This window comes from Letharia lupina (genome assembly GCF_014066315.1).
Source record: "Letharia lupina isolate WasteWater1 chromosome Unknown contig_2, whole genome shotgun sequence".
NCBI classification, from domain to species: Eukaryota; Fungi; Ascomycota; class Lecanoromycetes; order Lecanorales; family Parmeliaceae; genus Letharia; species Letharia lupina.
Genome location: NW_023502971.1, coordinates 1,988,104 through 2,005,063, shown reverse-complemented (window position 1 = coordinate 2,005,063; position 16,960 = coordinate 1,988,104). Strand labels below are relative to the sequence as shown.

The following is a 16,960-nucleotide window of genomic DNA, read 5'->3' as shown; positions in this document are numbered from 1 at the left end:
TTTCAAGATGCCCGTATATGTGCTTGTCAATCATATCAAATCCAACAATTCTCGCTGCTTGACTAGGGCAAACCCCTGCGATGACCTAGTTGCGGAGCACCAGACCCACCCCCACGGTCGAGACTCCTCAACCCCTCATGGTTCACCTCCCAGACACTCTTTGCTTGTGTGACAACACACCCTTCTGCTTACGATTAGATCAAGTGGAACCAGTCGTCACGCGTGTTCCCGTCACCAGCTCTATCCAGGCACCAGCTTTTTGGGTACCTGCATCTGCTGATCGACTCCCGGAGAGAACGACGAGCAGCAATCTCACTCTTCATTTCGGAGCTCATGAACAAGACACCTTTACGCAATTCGTACTCCGAACCCCTCTTTGCAAGTTGAATGCCCCCGTCGTCAGACCAAGCGTCAAGCCAACAGCAGCCGGCTGTCGAGATCGGTTCCTTCTACCAAGAAGAAGCTTCAAGAAGGGTTTCGCCAATTCGCAAGGGCCAGGGTAAGAGTCGGAAGAAGCATGAAGCCAGTGGAGAGAATGCGGAGAGGTCGCATAGGGATTTGCCCCAAGAGTTGTAAGTCAAGATCAATGGAAGACAGCGGACGCAGCAGGGATGGCTTTGTCAACCACGATAGAAACACGCTGACCAGTCTGCGTACTCAAGGACCTCTCCTCCTTCCATTCTCTCACAACTACGTCATTCGATGTCTCCTCCTCTTCCTCCTCCAGTCTCCAACGGTGTCTCGTCCCCTCGTCTAGAAGCTTGGGATGCTTCTGCTCCCACACGTTCATCAGACATACCCGCCCAAAATACAACAGAATGGGCTCAGAATATTCCTTTTGGTCGTAGTCCTCCACATGATTTTAGTAACGGAGTCCGCCGAACCGGATCCCCTCCAGAATATCGCCCACCTCTTGATCCCGAGCTTCGAGGAGGATTCTCTCACACCTCGCCTCCAACCTCGCCAAGAGCTGCCTACCGCAAGCCTATACAGCGGACCAACGAATATCAGAGCTTTGGGGACTATGCGGGTTCGTCTCCTTCCAACCGGAGGCCTCCGTCTATGCACTCTCAGAACTCCCACTTTCCTCCACCGCCACACCACCAGCAAGCGCATTACTACGCAGCGCCAGAAATTGACTTGGGTCATCCTGAGCCGGCACCAGAAGACGGCGTGCCCGGTGAGGGTTTCTGCTGTGTTTTTGACAGCCTCTTGTCTTCTGGGCACGAAGTCTCCGGAAACACAGAGAATGTCTTATTAGTGGGTTTCGACCATGGCTTGAATATCTATCATATTGGCAGGAAACGCTTCGACCTTGTTGGTCGCCTAGATGGTCTTAGAGGATCTGTAGTTGGTGCCAAAATACTCCACTCCCAATGCGTCAGTGACCGACCGCTCCAGCCATTAATCGCCGTCATCGTACATGGTCCATACATTATATCAAGTGCTCCATCCAGGCCTGGAACCAGCCATGCGGTAGAGGAAGAGTTTGAACCCTCGATGTCAGAGATGCAGGCTCTGCAGGCGGCAGCCATAACTCATTACCAGACTACTGTGGAGATCTATTCTCTGAGGAAAGGACAGCATTTAGGGACGCTATTCAGAAGTCCGAAGGTCGAAATCAAGGGTGGACGTCTGCATTCTACCATGCCTCATCCTGTAGGAGACCTAAGTATCCAAGCGAAAGGAAGATTTTTAGTCATCAGCTCGGGCATCAGTGGGGAAGTCTTCATCTTTGAGAGGATTCTCCATGGAAATTCCGAGACGTTGCCGAGCTTCAGATGTTTAGGCAAGGTCTGGACACGAATAGGGTCCCGGAAGACTCGCAGCGTGTCCACCTCCTCCAGTGAATCTGGACCCGCACGGTTGCATGATGCACTCGCTGCAGGTACCCGCCGATCCAGTGCTATTATTCTTTCTCTGAGCAACCGATGGCTTGCTGTCGCACCACCATCGTCCTCGGCGCAGGTTACCCTCCATGGAGAAGCCGAGCCTGACGGCCCAAGCCATAAAGCCCCCGGAGTCAGCTCCCATGCACCCGCTGCGGAACCTCAGATATCATGTGATCTTGACACTCCAGAAGGCGGAGGCTTACTCAACAAAGCTGCTCGGGATATTGCACAGGGGTTCTTGAAGACCGCTCAATGGGTTGGGCTTGAAGGGAAGCAGGCATGGAGTAATTACTGGTCCAAACCGTCCGAACAAAGCCAGCAAGGACCCGCAGCTCCTCCTTCTACCCCTGATCTATCAGCGCTATCAAATCAGCAGAGCTTTCCTCCTACTCATGCACAGGACAGTCCAGTCAACCGAGCAAAAAATCGGCCCGCGCTGGTGTCAATTTTTGATTTGGAAAAACTGTCAAAGAGTCAGCACTCAAAAGCCGCTTCAATTTTACAACCGCTGGCCACTTTCTCGCTGCCGACTGGATGTAGTCTGCTCTCGTTCTCTCCAAATGGCTTGCACTTACTGACAGCAAGTGCAAAAGGGGATGTTGAGCATGTTTGGGACTTGATGCGCATGGTGCATGGGGAAGCTGCACGTGCAGGAGACCCTGACGCATCTCCGAAAGGTCCCAGTGTCCGCCAAGTTGCAAAGATAACTCGCATGACTGAGGCCAGGATCGTAGACGTTGTTTGGACGGAACCCAAAGGAGAGCGACTGGCTATCATTACTGATAGAGGCACTGTCCACATCAACGAACTACCGCCTTCCGCATTTCAATGGCCACCACCTCGTCGGATTTTACGTAGTAGCATTTCCGCAAGCGCCTCAAGTGCGACTGGTGCCAAAAACGACGACAGTGCAAGGCCTGTATCGGCTGGTGCTAGCAATGGTTTTTCCTCGGCCTTCGGCATGTTTACCGGCAAGACTCAACCTCTTATCGATGCCGTTCGTGGGCGTCGTCCAAGCGTGGGAAGTGGCTTTTCCGGATTTGGCGGTATGGCATTGACCGCCGGTATTGGTGCGAAAAGTGGAAGAGCCGTGGCAGCTGGCTTCAACAGATCTGTCGGTGCAGCAGCTGCAGGCACCGTGAATACAATCCGCCATCTAGGTGAGAATCGTCTAGCTCTACCAAGTTCCCAGAGTGCTGTGGCGCCGGGTTGCGTCAGATGGCTTAGTGGAAAGGGCCTAGGCCGCATCGCCGTCACTGGTGGAGGCCTTGTACGGATCTACAGTATTCGCCAAAGCAGCAACTCCCAAGCTCGACAGCGACGGCCCTCAGTCTTTGGCGATAGACCAGTCGAGTTCAGTCTTCCAAAAGAGCCAGCCGCAACCCAGCACGTTATGAGTAAACAGCTTCCCAATTCTCGATCGTCACCTGAGCCTTCAACACCTCATGGCTCGTTCTGGCATCCACAGCCTGCTTTACCAGTGTTATCGAACTCGAAACTCGAAACGCACCCTCTTTCCTATGCCGAATTGGACACAAGTCTGGCCTATCAACCATTTCATACAGATCGACGAGTCAATCTCTACATCTACAGTGACGAGGTCACATCTGCCGTTTCTACTATATCTCAAGGGACAAGCACCTGGGTATTTGGAGAGCCTGTTCCCGCTACCAAGATCAGCGTCGGCCCTACCGGCCACGAAGATGATGATCCAGGTTTGGGACAAGCTACGCCATCGCGGATGGAGAATGTCATTAGTATGAAAGGCAATGCAGAGGAGGGCCAGCAAATCGTCGTAACGACTCGGCGAAAACGCAGCACGAAAGACGAAGGGACAGTGGCGGGCACAGAAGACGAGATCTTCGAGGATGACTGCGAGTTTTTGGATTTTGTGGAAGAGAGGGTTTAGGCAAGATGGCGTTGGAATTGCATACATGGAAAGAGGTGGGCTGCTATGTCATATCATGCAATGATCATTGGTGGTGTCACTTTGGCGAATAGATACAATGTATGATTCAGGGTTGATAGTACATGCCATTGGTGCATTCGACGCCACTGTCGATTTATTCCCAAATCCGCAGATGCAAACAATTGGCATGGTTCAATTCTTCATACGAGCAGATGACCGTTGAGGAAGTCATGTTCATGAGTTACAGAGTCCATCCGTCCCTACTGTGATGAATGCACATCTTGTCAAGCTCGCCCATTTTCGAGTCCTCAAGTTCATTTCGCATAATGCATTCGCATCGTGATGGGTTCGAGTCCAAGCACGAATCATCCGTCGTTCGTTTACCCTGCCAATCGGGGCCAAAGATGCATGCTCCGTGATGCCACCCCTTCAATGACCCGGTTCTCTTCTCGCCCAAAACCACTTTACTGGGTACCTCTTACCCCTCCTTGTCCTTCTCCATACCCATTAACCTACTGCACTGGGTCTGGCGCGCAAAGCGCAGCAGCAGAGCCGCAATCTACTTTTAGACTTTTATCCCCTTGCATCGGCATACAAATGATAGGACCGTCGCTTCTACGTATATCATCCCCCGCCAACCGCGGGACCGCAGCGGCCAAAGATGTCTCGGAGAAAAGACGCGAGATTAATTGACTCGCACACGCATTTGAGATCTGAGCTGAGCGCATATCTACGGGGTAAGCATGCAAGGTATCCAACAAGCATGCATCCGGACTGCATACACCTCCTACACAGGAACGCAGCACTTGCCCATTGATGATCGGCCGAGGAAAGCCTGAGATGAGTTGAGCGGATATTGGTCACTGCGAGGTACTAGTGAAGTGACACACAAGACGGAATGAGAGAAATAATAGCATGCGGTTTTTCCGTTCGTGCTCGGCCAAGAGAAGCCGCCCTGAGCGCTGACGGGGAAACCAACATTATCGGAAATCTCCCTGCTCGTACTCTACTGTCCACCCTTTTTTCAGATCCACTTTTGCCTCGCGTTCTCGTATCCTGTCTCGTCCGCCTTCTCCGCGTGGCATCAGATGAAAAGAGCAAACATCTGAAAGATGGAAGTCGATGCGACTTGTACCTTTCATAGCGCGACTTTCCAGAGATTTTCTGCGAGCACTACTACGTACACTCGTGATCCTTCGAGAGATTTGTCCAAACGAAACGAACGTTAATATTACTATGCGATCGATCGTGGCATGCTTAATTTGAGTTAGGCACCGCCATAGTAAACATCGAGCAGGATGTTGCAGGCAGCATCCATGGCCAACATCCATGCTGACAGCCAAGCACGGACCAGCTGTGGTTAATCACAAGGCGGGCTGCGGCACGGCAGCTTTGAGGAAGACCGATGCGATATGAAAGGACCAACATAAGGTATCTTACGAACTCGTACTACCTATCCTGCCGAGCCTCGAACGGGTTTTGGTGGACCGGGGATGGGGATCAGCAAAGGGAGATCAACAGGGCAAACTTTGTGGGGATTCCAGAATGCTGACAACTTGGGCAGGCGCACTTATTTTCGACCTCACGTGGTGCAGGAATATCTGTGCCACCAGGACGCCTGAATAACAGTCTTGCCCGAAGCCTAAGCAGATGAGGAGGAGTTGTTCTTTTGCGACAAATGTCCCAGGAGCCGATGAGTCCAAGAGTCCCAGCGGCTCGCCTTCATCGGCTGAGACCCTTGCGAAACGCCTATAGGACCCTAGGGCACGCCGCAAGCCACGTTTAATGGACATCAGGAACACTACCAGTCACTACTTAAGAGTCTAAAGAGACACTAATTAATTTAAACATCCCACGAAAAGAGGCCGATGCTGCAAGCTATGGTAAGCTACGGTTACGTGTATGATGTGTGCATGTCTAACTACTGTCTACTTAAATGATTTCTGCATGAAATACCATTTAAATATGCGTCCTAAGCGTGCAAGCGCACGGCGCTCAGCCATATGTCTAAACTCAATCGGTCTAATCTTCATGCAGGCACACAAGTTCGGCTGCTCCACCAACATGGAGATGACAATACTAATAAACTTCGCCTGCTTCCCTTTTCATCAAGTTTGTCTGTCCTTTCATAGACCTCTTCCTGCCATCAATCAATTGTACAGCACATTCATGTCCATGTCAACGCCTTTTCTTATCCCCAAGGCCAACTCAAGTCACTCTTTTTACCAAAACTATCCTCACAACCCAGTCTCACAGCTGGAAGGAACAATCTTCAGCCAGATCCTTCCACTGTCTGACACCGAATCCACACGAGATACCCCATTTAGAACCTGCGACACCCGCAGACCTACAGCTTCACACATCGACGTCGCTCTAAGACTGTTGGTTGGCTGCCATAGGGTGGCAATGCTGGAATTGCGGCACATAAAACACCCATAATGAACAGATATGAGTATCACAGAGATGCCGGACTCCAAGGGGTTTTCAACGTCTGCTCTACGGGTAATTCGTTTCTATCACATCACACAAACAGCAAAAGGGAAGATATGCAGCACGCGGCGACGATAACAACATCACGCAAAAGACCTCGACCGGGTCGGCGGCGGCTTTCAATGCACCGCTCACCGCTCATCTATACCCAGATGTTCCTCTTCATGGCGATGATTTTTTCCGTATTGTGCATGCCAACCGAGGCAGCAGAACATCCAGGTTCTCAAAGTCGAGCGGTAAAAGGCCCTTTTGTGGACGGAAGGATACTGTTCGACCACGAAGCCGCACCTCAGCCAGCTTTGCACCGTCGAGACGACTCAGTCAGCACAGATACTGCGTCAACGACTACAGCCGCCGAGGTCGCTGTGACTTCTTCGAGTTCGGATCCTTCAACTACGCCCACATCACTCCCGAGGGCCTTTGACGGAGGGTTCGGTACCAACTTCACCCAACCCAGCTGTCCCACCTTCCTCCGCTCCATGGTCAGCAACGACACCTTCATCTCCTGCGTACCGTTCAGCCTCCTCCTCCAAGTACGTCACCTCCCCCCCTCTCAGCCTCCCCCCGAAAACTAACCTCCCATCCCCCAGAACTCCATGTCCTTCTTCGACGCCACCCGATCCCTCTCCACCATCACCGCCGTCCTCGACGCCTCCTGCTCCGTCTTCTTCCCCACCTGCTCGGCCCTCATGTCCTCCCTCGCCCTCACCCTGCGCTCCCCCAGCGCGTGCCAGGCCGACTACGGCAGCGAGAACCCGCAGGTGCGCCAGGCCTACGCCGGCCTCCTCGCCTACGACGTCTCCTACGGCGCCTCCTGCCTGAAGGACCCCCCGGCGGCGGCGGACAACCACCCCAACAACAACGACAACGACAACAGCGCCTACTGCTTCGCCAACGCCGTCACCAACGCCTCGGCCCCGACGGGCAGCTACGTCTACTACGTGCCCCTGGGCATCGGCCTGCCCTCGGGCAGCCTGCCGACCTGCGACGCCTGCCTCGCCGCCACCATGGCCGTCTACGCCGCCGCCGCCCCGAACCGGACCCAGCCGCTCAACCTCGACTACGTCGCCTCCGCCACCCTGGTCAACGACATGTGCGGCCCCGCCTTCGTCAACGCGAGCGTCCCGGCCGCCGCCGGCGGAGCCGGCGGCGGCGGCGGCGGCGGTGGGGGGACCAGGTCCGCCGCGTCGCGGGCCGGGGCGGCGTGGGGGGCTTGGGCGGGCGTGCTGGTCGGCGCGGCGGCCGTGGTCGCGGCGTCGTGATGGGAGGGTATTTTCGCACCACGCCCGTGCCCGTGGGGGAAAACAAACACCCCCCCCCCACCTCCGAGCATCTGAACGTGTACATGGCTATTTCTTCTCTTTCGGGATTTTCAGCGTTGGCGTCGGGGAGGGTTTTGTTGTCTTCTTCGCTGCTCTTCGTATGGTTGACTATTCTTTTTACCTTTTTTGGGGGGGGGGACAGCGTGGATGTATCGATGGCCTCTTTGCGGATAACGTCACAGGTGTGATCTGTATATAGACTTTTGAAACAAATGATTCGATGATCATGATCGGACGGAAAGAGATCACCAACATGCACGTAATACGGAAATGAAATATACATCTTCAAGATAGGTATTTAATTAATATAGATCGCCCCATACAAATACATTTCACAGTCACTCGACTCTACTTTTATTTATACCGAGTCACCATTCGCCGTTGATAGCATAGCAGACTCCTCTAGAATGCTTTCCCACTGCCTGATAAGCAAGCCAGCCCGGCTTCAGGACCTAGCTTCGAACTTTCGGAAATCGCGTAGAACAGCATAGCAGCATAGCACGCATCGTCCCCACATTCATACCCGCCATTTCCAGCATTCCCACCATCACCACCATAAAACGCCCCTTTCCCCCTCGTAAATCATGGCTGGCAAGCAAATGTCGCGAGCAAAGGTATCGATTGAGCAAACCGCCTGTCTTTCAAGTAGTCTCTGTCTCCATGTCTCCGTTCATGGCGGTGTTTCCCTTCTCCTTATCCTTGTCCTTTCTTGCCTCGCTTTCCCTCTCGACTGCCCGTAATTTCTCCTTTGCCTCGCTCAGCTCCTTTTGCAAGCTCTTAATGTACTCGATCGCCAATTCCACCGTACTAGCCTTGCTATTGCTCTGCTGTGCTAGCGTTCCGCTCATCATAAGACTTGGACTCGTTCCTCCCATACCGCCAGATTGACCGTTGACTTGTGGTGTAGAAGGGGGTAAGAGGCCTGCAATCTCCTGGAGCGCGGTGTTGATACGGTTGCGACGGCCTTGCTCAGCAATCTTGTGTGACGTACGCTTAGATGTGAGGTTCGTGGAGAGAGTTTCGGGGTAGGAGACTCCGGGCAAGTGGGTGCCTTCGAGGATGTTCTGGTAATTGGATTTGGAGGCGAGTAGAAGGGCAGAGGTTTCTGCGGAGACGATGACTGGAGGCCATGTGTCAGCTGCTGAGATCAACTGGTGGAATGGGAGACCCTTACCTCCTTCTGGCAGCAAAGGTTGAATGCTGGGAGAGATCTTGGGACGTAGGGCGGGGCTGACATGTACAGAGCCTTGGCTGTTGCGTTTCTTCGGATCCCTACTCTTCATTCTAGAATCTACACGTTTGATGGCTCCTGCGCTCGTAGGCGAAGCAACAAGCTGGGGGCTTGAAAATGCTGAGGTGTTCGTGGTGATTGGTGCACTTGCGGGGCCACATTTGGGCGTCTTCCGAGCACCCATGGTTTGCGATGATTGATCTAGGTTTGCACCTGCTGTGTTGATTGGTTTCAGAGCCGGTTTCCTCGATGTACTCGTTGGCTCAGGTAGACGAATGTCCTCCATAATTTGCTCCATGTCCGCCTCTGCAAGTGCCGTCTGCTCTTTCAAGCTAGACGTCGAACGATTCATGCCATTGACTTTTCCAGCCTGTTTACGAATCTTCATCAATGATGCGGGAGTTGCAGGCTCGCCGTTTGTGTCCTGCAAGGGGCCCGCTTGGTGTCCATTTTGCTTGGCATGGAGGTAAGGGGATCTGCTGGCAGAGCTAGATTTGGGTGTAGCAGGTGGTGGCATAAGAATCTCGGACAATGGCTCGGGAGAGACCGAGTCCGGTCCAGAGCTATCTTGACTATACGGAAGATGAAGTTTTCCATCAGCCTTCTGCTGAGTATTGTTGGTTTGGCTTGATCTCCTCGCTTCTTCAATGATCCCAGATACCTCTTTTGGCGGTATGACTGTGCTAGAAGGCTGCTTCTTCCTGTTTTGTGGCTTCATTGCGGGGGACTGTCTTACAGCGCGGGCTTGAATTTTTGTGGATGATGAAGACGTTTTCCGTTTCGACTTACGCAAAGATGCTGCTGTCGAACCAGTGGTGGGTGCGGAGAACTCAAGACTTGGGTCTATGGGCGACGTCGTATCGGAGGTATCTGAGCCTCGAACAGCTCCATAGACAGATTGTTGGACAGCTTGGTTTTGCGCTCTCAGAGCCGGCGAGGTTAACGGACTGAAGGCATCTGCTGGTGCAGCATAGTCTGGGTACTGGAATTGCGTATCGAGTGGAGTTACTGCAGGAGATACGAGAGGGGTAAAAATCATCTGTCAAGCAAATTAGTTTCTTCTTCATACTTCGCCCTTCAATAAGGAGGTCCTACCTGATCCTTCTGAACTCGCCTGTAGTGATCATACATACGCAGCTGCTGATGATCAGCCGGCGTCCGATAGTACTGCGCATGTCCTCCGTGCATCTCCAAACTGTTAGGTGTAGGTGGTACCACATTCTGACCGTAATATTGCTGGTCCTGCATGTGTAGCTGTTGTTGCTGCTGTTGATCGAAAAGATCTTGCTGCATAGCAAGATCTGGAAAGGATTCTGTCGAGCCATGAAAGCCGTTTATGGGGGTCGCATGATTCCGCTGATCCACTGGTGGCGGCGGCTGCTGCTGTTGCTGCATATGCCCTTGCCCGAGTCCTAGGATGCCGGCAGCACCCTCCATGGAGGTATCCATTGCCCCAGCTCCATCCTGTTGTAGATCCACAGCATCGTAGCCACCGAAACCGAGGTCAGTAAAGTCGAGAAAGTTTGCGAATTCTTCCTCGGGGCCAACCATGGGAGACCAACGCGGGGGAAGGTTTTCGTTCATATCGATTCACATATATGAAGCTCCATTCGCCAAAGCCTGTATGCAGCGACCGCGATGCGGTCGAGTGTGCGACTCGAAGATTGTGCTCGCTAGGGAGCGTTAAAGCGGAAGGGTAGGGTGCGAAAGAGCAAGTTGTGGTTTGGGTTGGAGGGGCGTCCCGTCTGTTCAGCAACCGAGAGTATGTTGAAGCCGCACGTGGCTGGTGCGGAGCAGGAGAGATGTCAGGCTCACTTGAAGTGAGAGATTGTGTTGTCGACAAGAGTGATGATGTTGTATAGGTTATGGAAGCTCGTGGTTGTTGCGGCTTGACGGAAGAGTGGTTGCAGAATGCTTTCTAAATGGGACCTGCACCTGCACCTGCTAGTCGCTACTTTGACTACCTTAGCCGGCCAATCAGAGATCTCCGCGGCGGATGTTGCTCTACGCCTTCCTTATTTGAGGTGTGGAGGGGCAAATACCTAGATTCATTGATGATTGATGGGATGAATTATCATGAGCAGTGAGCACACACTTCTGATGCCTCCACACTTCTCTCTCTCTCGCTAGCATACAAAGGGATGCAGATCCTTCCGTTTGGTGTGTCTTGCACAATATTTGCATCAGACGGCAGCACCTGGTCTGGACCAAGATAATACCTACCTAGTCAAGTATTTACTAATAACATGTTTGGCTCATATCCTCTACAATAATATTACGCGATTCAAAGTGTGGTGTGGTGGGGGTCCGGGGTTCCTATACGGTATCAAATATTTATCAAATGACAATGAACGATTACTATACTGCCCTCGGCTTGCGCGATCCTACTTTCTTTTGCGGCACGGCAGACTGCATCACTTTTGGCCAACCCCAGAGCCCAGCAGCTTGTCAAACATAAACGCAATTATCATGCTTAAGCACCTTGCAGCTCGAGCAGACCAATCACCTTCGACTCTCAGCCTTTGACGATAAGATGCGTCCTTCTTGCAAGATCTGGCGCACACATCAAGGGGCCGGATCATGCATTACACCCCCATCATGCAAAGAGCGCACACCTCAAACCCTGAGGCAGGGCCCGTCCCCTCGTACAGTCGCCCCCAGCAACAGTCAGATGCTTCGCCGCAAATCCGGTGCACTTCGGTGTCCCCATGAAATAATTACTTATGTCCGGCTTTACACAACAACTTAAAAGAATTCTTCCACTCGACACAGTCGCCGGTCAACCGTCAACATAGAAATGGGCATTCAAGCAACTTCTTTGGTCATATTTTCACAGCAAAGCTGAAAGCGGGCTGTTTCAATGATCTCTATTGCATTATTTGGCAACTGATCTTCAGCTATAATCACCGAGGCCGCGTGAAAGTCATCTAGGTTAGAGGGACACTCCTTCCACATCGTGGTAAGCAATACTCGCAAGTACGGGCTACTGAAATCCGAACGTCATGCCTGTCAAATCTCACCGGAAGCACTCTTTGAGGATTAGGCTTTCCGCTCCACCGCAGAGATAAGGACACTCGTACGCATTCATCACAGAAGCTTTGCAAGAGGATCTGAATAAAACTTCATTTGCGTTCACGGTGGCGGTCGGGCCGAGGGCGTTGGGGGCCATAGTCGAGCAAGTGAGGCTTGTCGGCGTTATAGTAGCTCCGTCATAAGGCAGCAGCCACTGTTGATACAGCACAGGAGGGAACATCGCAACATGACTCGATCAGGAAATCTTCCGTAGATCAAATATCGCCGATGACGGCACCTCAAGCGCTGCAAATGAAAGGGCATTCACGTTATGTGGCTGGCGTATACCCGCATGACGTTCACATCAATAAGTCAGTATTTGGTTTAATGATAGTCGGTGTATCTGATCTTGCTGAAGAGGTTGACGTAGAAGTCGTACTAGCTGTGGTAGAAGGTAAGGCACTTGATGTCATAACCCACAGCGGCAGATAATGATTGCATTCGACTGGCCCTTGTCCAGAGATGTCTTCATCACGGAGATGTTGTGCAATACCTGCTCCGGCTTCGCTGCATACTTATGGGCACTGGGTCACAGTAGCATCGATGTGCGAAAGTCGTCATCCACAATGCGACTCGACAAGCCACAATAGAAGCTCTTCCATAGGCGTATACCTACACTGCCATCTGGCGCGCCGGCCACATGTACATCGGTCAGTCCAACCGCAATCGATACCTCTACATCTCAAGATCCAGGAATTGGCTTGTTGTTCCCGTCATTTTGCGGGGTTAGTGTGGTAGTCGCTGGGTCCAGGCTGTAGTCGTTGACACCACACTAGTAGGCAGGATTTCCGTCATCATAAGATGTCGTGCACAAAACAATCCATTGGTCAGTATAATCGATAGGACAGGGGCGACAGAATAGGCTGCCATGATCAGGACCGAACGGGCATGTCTCCGGAGTAGCCGGGGGCGCAAATTTCCTGCAAGTCGATGATAGGAAGGTACTACTTGCTGTAGACACCTTTGCACTGATGACTTAGACCGGTGAACGTGGTCAGACTCCTGAGGCGTGGAGTTTTGGGATGAGACTGAGGCCATCTTCGATGATGCCATGGTTGTCTTGCAGAGAGGCAAGCATGCTGATGAAGATGATAGTGGAGCGAAAATAGCATTCTTCCCTCGGCCTTTGTCAGTGCTCGTCTCATAATTCTATATCCCTATTAGTCACCGAGGAAGAATCGACCTCGGATTCAGGCTCACCAGTGTGATCGAAACGGCACAAGCTTGAGTAGTGGCACCAACCTAAAGGAGCTGTGACGTTATATGATATTCAAGAGGCTAGATGCCCCCATTAGAAACATAACAGGTTTTGCATCTCGTCGACGTGGTTGATGAGGTAAGCTTCTGACAATGGACAGGCAGATAGAGAAGACTAAGCGAGATGCCGAAGAAGGATTCAGCATGACCGTGGGTATTTCCCACAGGCAACGTTTGTATGAAGAACACCGGGGTAAGGAAGTAAGCGAGCAAGGAGGGAGAGGAAATGAAGGCAAAGAGATAAGTGGGAAAGGTACGAAGTCGAAGAATAGCATGCTAATTACGCTAGCTACGATACTTTAGGTGCTGTTTGTAGCAAAAGTATGAACACAAAGGCTTGGTGGGAATGTCGCTTGCTTTTTGATGCTCTATTTAGGTTCTTATCAACGCAAATACTAAAGGCTACATGTGAAAGCCATCGTCAGCGAGTACATCAAAGACTGTCCCTTGCGAGTGGTAATCCTGAGTGTAAAGCTCCACGATGCAAGAATTAAAAGCGAATTGAAGAAGTGCATAAAAGATGACGACACCGGATGATTGCATAAGTTGACAAACACCTGCCTTGAGCATCTAGTCAACTTCCTCCATCGCGCTCTCCCCTGCGCCCTCCTCAGCGGGCGCCGCACTTTCCTCTGCAGCTTTCTCCTCGCTGGTTTCTGTCTCCTCCTCAACGTTCAGACCCAGTGAGACAAGCTTGTGGATACGCTCGGCGAAGCCTGCTGGCTCATCAATGGTGAAGCCGGAAACCAGTAGCGATGTCTCGAAGAGGAGTTGAGTAATAGACTTGACGGTACGGTCATTCTCGCCATCGGCATCGACCTTCTTTCTAAGCACCTTGATGATGGATGACTTGGGCGAGATCTCAAAGGTCTTCTTCGACGACATATAAGAACTCATCGAGGTGTCACGGAGAGCTTGGGCTTTCATGATACGCTCCATGTTGGCAGACCAGCCGAATTGGCCGGTGCGGATTGCGCAGGGTGCACCAGTGAGCTTGTGGCTAACAACGACCTTCTCAACCTTGTCGCCAAGTACGTTCTTTAGCGCCTTGGCGAGAGGCTCATACTCCTTCTCTTCGGCCTCACGCTCTTTCTTCTCGTCTTCGGTCTCCTCAAGCTCGAAGTCTTTGGTGATGTCGACAAGCTTCTTGGACTCAAATTCCTTGAGCTGAGTCATGGCATACTCATCGATAGGGTCGACGAGGAACAGAACCTCAAATCCCTTCTCCTTAAGGGAATCCAAGAAAGGCGATTTCTGGACTGCCTTCAAGGACTCGCCAGTGATGTAGTACATATTCTTCTGGTGCTCGGGCATACGAGTGATGTAGTCAGCCAGCGAAGTGGTCTCCTCACCAGACTTGGTGGAGTTGAATCGGAGAAGCTTGGCGAGAGATTGACGGTTTTGCGAATCCTCGTGAATGCCAAGCTTGATGTTCTTGCTGAAGGCCGTATAAAATTTGTCGAATTGCTCACGGTCCTCGGCGATCTCGTTGAAGAGCTCAAGCGTCTTCTTGACGATGTTCTTCTTGATAACCTTCATGATCTTGTTCTGTTGAAGGGTCTCACGGGACAAGTTTAGAGGAAGATCCTCAGAGTCGACAACACCCTTGACGAAGCTGAGCCACTCTGGGATAAGATCGGTAGCGTCGTCAGTGATGAAGACACGTCGAACATAGAGCTTGATGTTGTTCTTTGTCTTCTTAGTCTCGAAGAGATCGAACGGCGCACGCTTTGGCACGAAGAGGATAGCGCGGAACTCAAGCTGACCCTCAACGGAGAAATGCTTGACGGCCAAGTGGTCTTCCCAGTCACTGCAACCATGTCAGCATATTTTCGACAGTATCTGGTAGAGAGCAGACTTACTTTGACAGTGTTTTGTAGAAAGATCCGTACTCCTCAGCGGTGATGTCTTGGGGATTCCGAGTCCAGATGGGCTTCGTCTTGTTCAACTCCTCTTCCTCGATCTTGCTCTCCTTGACCTTCTTGGTCTTCGGCTTCTTCTTTTCTTTCTCCTCATCCTCGTCTTCTACCTCCTCGATCTTAGCCTTCTTCTCCTCATCTTCTTCTTCGCCATCCTTAGACTCCTCGGCGTCCTCATCTGGGACGTCCTTCTCAGTCTCTTTCATGACGTGAAGGTAGATGGGGTAAGAGATGAATTCGGAGTGCTTCTTGACGACTTCCTTGATCTTGCTCTCGTTCAAGTAGTCCGTCTGCTCATCCTTCAAGTACAAGATGATCTTGGTACCACGGCCGAGCTGCTCGCCCTCCTCATCCTGTGTCAGGGTGAAGGTACCACCAGCGCTGGACTCCCAGATGTACTGCTCGTCATCGTTGTGCTTGGAAACGACGGTGACTTTGTCGGCAACGAGGTAGGCAGAGTAGAAACCAACACCGAATTGGCCAATCATAGAGATATCAGCACCAGCGGTAAGAGCTTCCATAAATTGCTTGGTGCCGGAGCGGGCGATCGTGCCAAGGTTGTTGACGAGATCCTAAGGACATATTAGCTTGATGTGATTGCGGCAATGCGAGCTTTATACTCACGGCTTTGGTCATGCCAATACCAGTATCACGGATAGTCAGGGTCTTGTTCTCTTTGTCGGGAATGATGTCGACACGTAGGTCTTTGCCTGAGTCGAGCATGCTTGGGTCGGAAAGAGCAGAATAACGGATCTTGTCAAGGGCATCGGAGGAATTCGAGATGAGTTCTCGTAGGAAAATCTCCTTGTTGCTGTACACAGTGTTGATGATGAGGGATAGGAGCTGAGAGATTTCCGCCTGGAAGGCGAATGTTTCTGCGGCCATGATTGCGGTAGTTGTGTAGATTTATGATCAGGAAGCTAGCAGGAGTTTGAAGAGCTCGATGTGAGATAAGACTGAGGTAGGGTCAAGAGGTTGTGGTGTGTGAGGCTGGAAATTGAGGAATAAATAACTGAGAGGTCAAAAATTCGAGAAGCTTCTACCTTAAGTTCGGGCGCTGTGATACACTAGCGCGCGGTACACGTGACACGTATTATTGGTATTGGGAGGAGACCACTGTTTACTCTCATCAGTATTCCTTCGATTCAGGAAATACCAGCGGTATGTCCGAAAGAGCAATATCCTTTTCCTCCTCCTTCTCCTCTTCCCTCCTCCTTCTCCTCTTCCCTCCTCCTCTCCTTCTCCTCTCCCTTCTTCCCCTTCTCTCCCTTCTTCGCCTCCCTCTACGCTTCCTTTTGCACTCTGTACCCCAGAATCCACAATTGCACTTCCTCTCATAACAAAAGGTCGTAGAGTCAGCAGGTTCTGACACAAGGTCTGAACTACTCCACAAACATTTCTCAATTGCTCCAACGCCGTAGTTTGAGACTCGTCTCTACTGATCGGCCGACGGCCAATTGTCAACTTGACTATCTATCTCGCACCAAGAGACCATCGCTCACGCATTGACCGGATCGTGGCAAAAGGTGGCCGGTCTCGCAGGTCGAAGGAGGCCCAACGTTGCTTACATCAGGATGCCGACATTGATTGCCTACAAATACTTCTGGATCATGTTTATAAACAGATGTCCCGAAGTGAGGCAATAATATGGTCTGGAAATGGCTAGTACTGCTCTCGAAAGCAATTCTGCAAAATCAGATGCATGATTCTGTGGGCCGCTCTCTTTCTGGCAGCACTTGAAATCAGAGCTCGAGAAAGTGCAGGATAGTTTGTACATATGATGGCAGACCCTTGCATCCGAATACATTATTAAGGCTGGCTATCTTTTCTTGAGCATGCTATGCCAAATGAAAATGCTAGCCCAATCC

At 51.6% G+C, this 16,960-nt stretch overlaps 4 protein-coding genes across 4 annotated transcripts; 2 read left to right on the top strand and 2 right to left on the bottom strand.

The window, feature by feature from the left end:
• Window positions 1-387: 387 nt before the first annotated feature.
• HO133_004651 (uncharacterized protein) lies at window positions 388-3,801 on the top strand (the record flags this gene model as incomplete). The annotated part of the gene is made up of 2 exons (XM_037295567.1): window positions 388-572; window positions 663-3,801. The coding sequence occupies 2 exons, from the start codon at window positions 388-390 to the stop codon at window positions 3,799-3,801; spliced, it is 3,324 nt and encodes a 1,107-aa protein (XP_037157568.1).
• A 2,642-nt stretch (window positions 3,802-6,443) lies between these two features.
• Window positions 6,444-7,553, top strand: HO133_004650 (uncharacterized protein; the record flags this gene model as incomplete). Its single annotated transcript, XM_037295566.1, has 2 exons — window positions 6,444-6,824; window positions 6,882-7,553. The coding sequence occupies 2 exons, from the start codon at window positions 6,444-6,446 to the stop codon at window positions 7,551-7,553; spliced, it is 1,053 nt and encodes a 350-aa protein (XP_037157567.1).
• Window positions 7,554-8,254: 701 nt separating this feature from the next.
• On the bottom strand, window positions 8,255-10,428 carry HO133_004649 (uncharacterized protein; the record flags this gene model as incomplete). The annotated part of the gene is made up of 3 exons (XM_037295565.1): window positions 8,255-8,733; window positions 8,788-9,883; window positions 9,940-10,428. 3 exons carry the CDS (start codon window positions 10,426-10,428, stop codon window positions 8,255-8,257), a joined length of 2,064 nt encoding a protein of 687 aa, XP_037157566.1.
• Window positions 10,429-13,743: 3,315 nt separating this feature from the next.
• On the bottom strand, window positions 13,744-15,977 carry HO133_004648 (uncharacterized protein; the record flags this gene model as incomplete). Its single annotated transcript, XM_037295564.1, has 3 exons — window positions 13,744-14,983; window positions 15,036-15,664; window positions 15,717-15,977. 3 exons carry the CDS (start codon window positions 15,975-15,977, stop codon window positions 13,744-13,746), a joined length of 2,130 nt encoding a protein of 709 aa, XP_037157565.1.
• Between the last annotated feature and the right edge of the window lie 983 nt (window positions 15,978-16,960).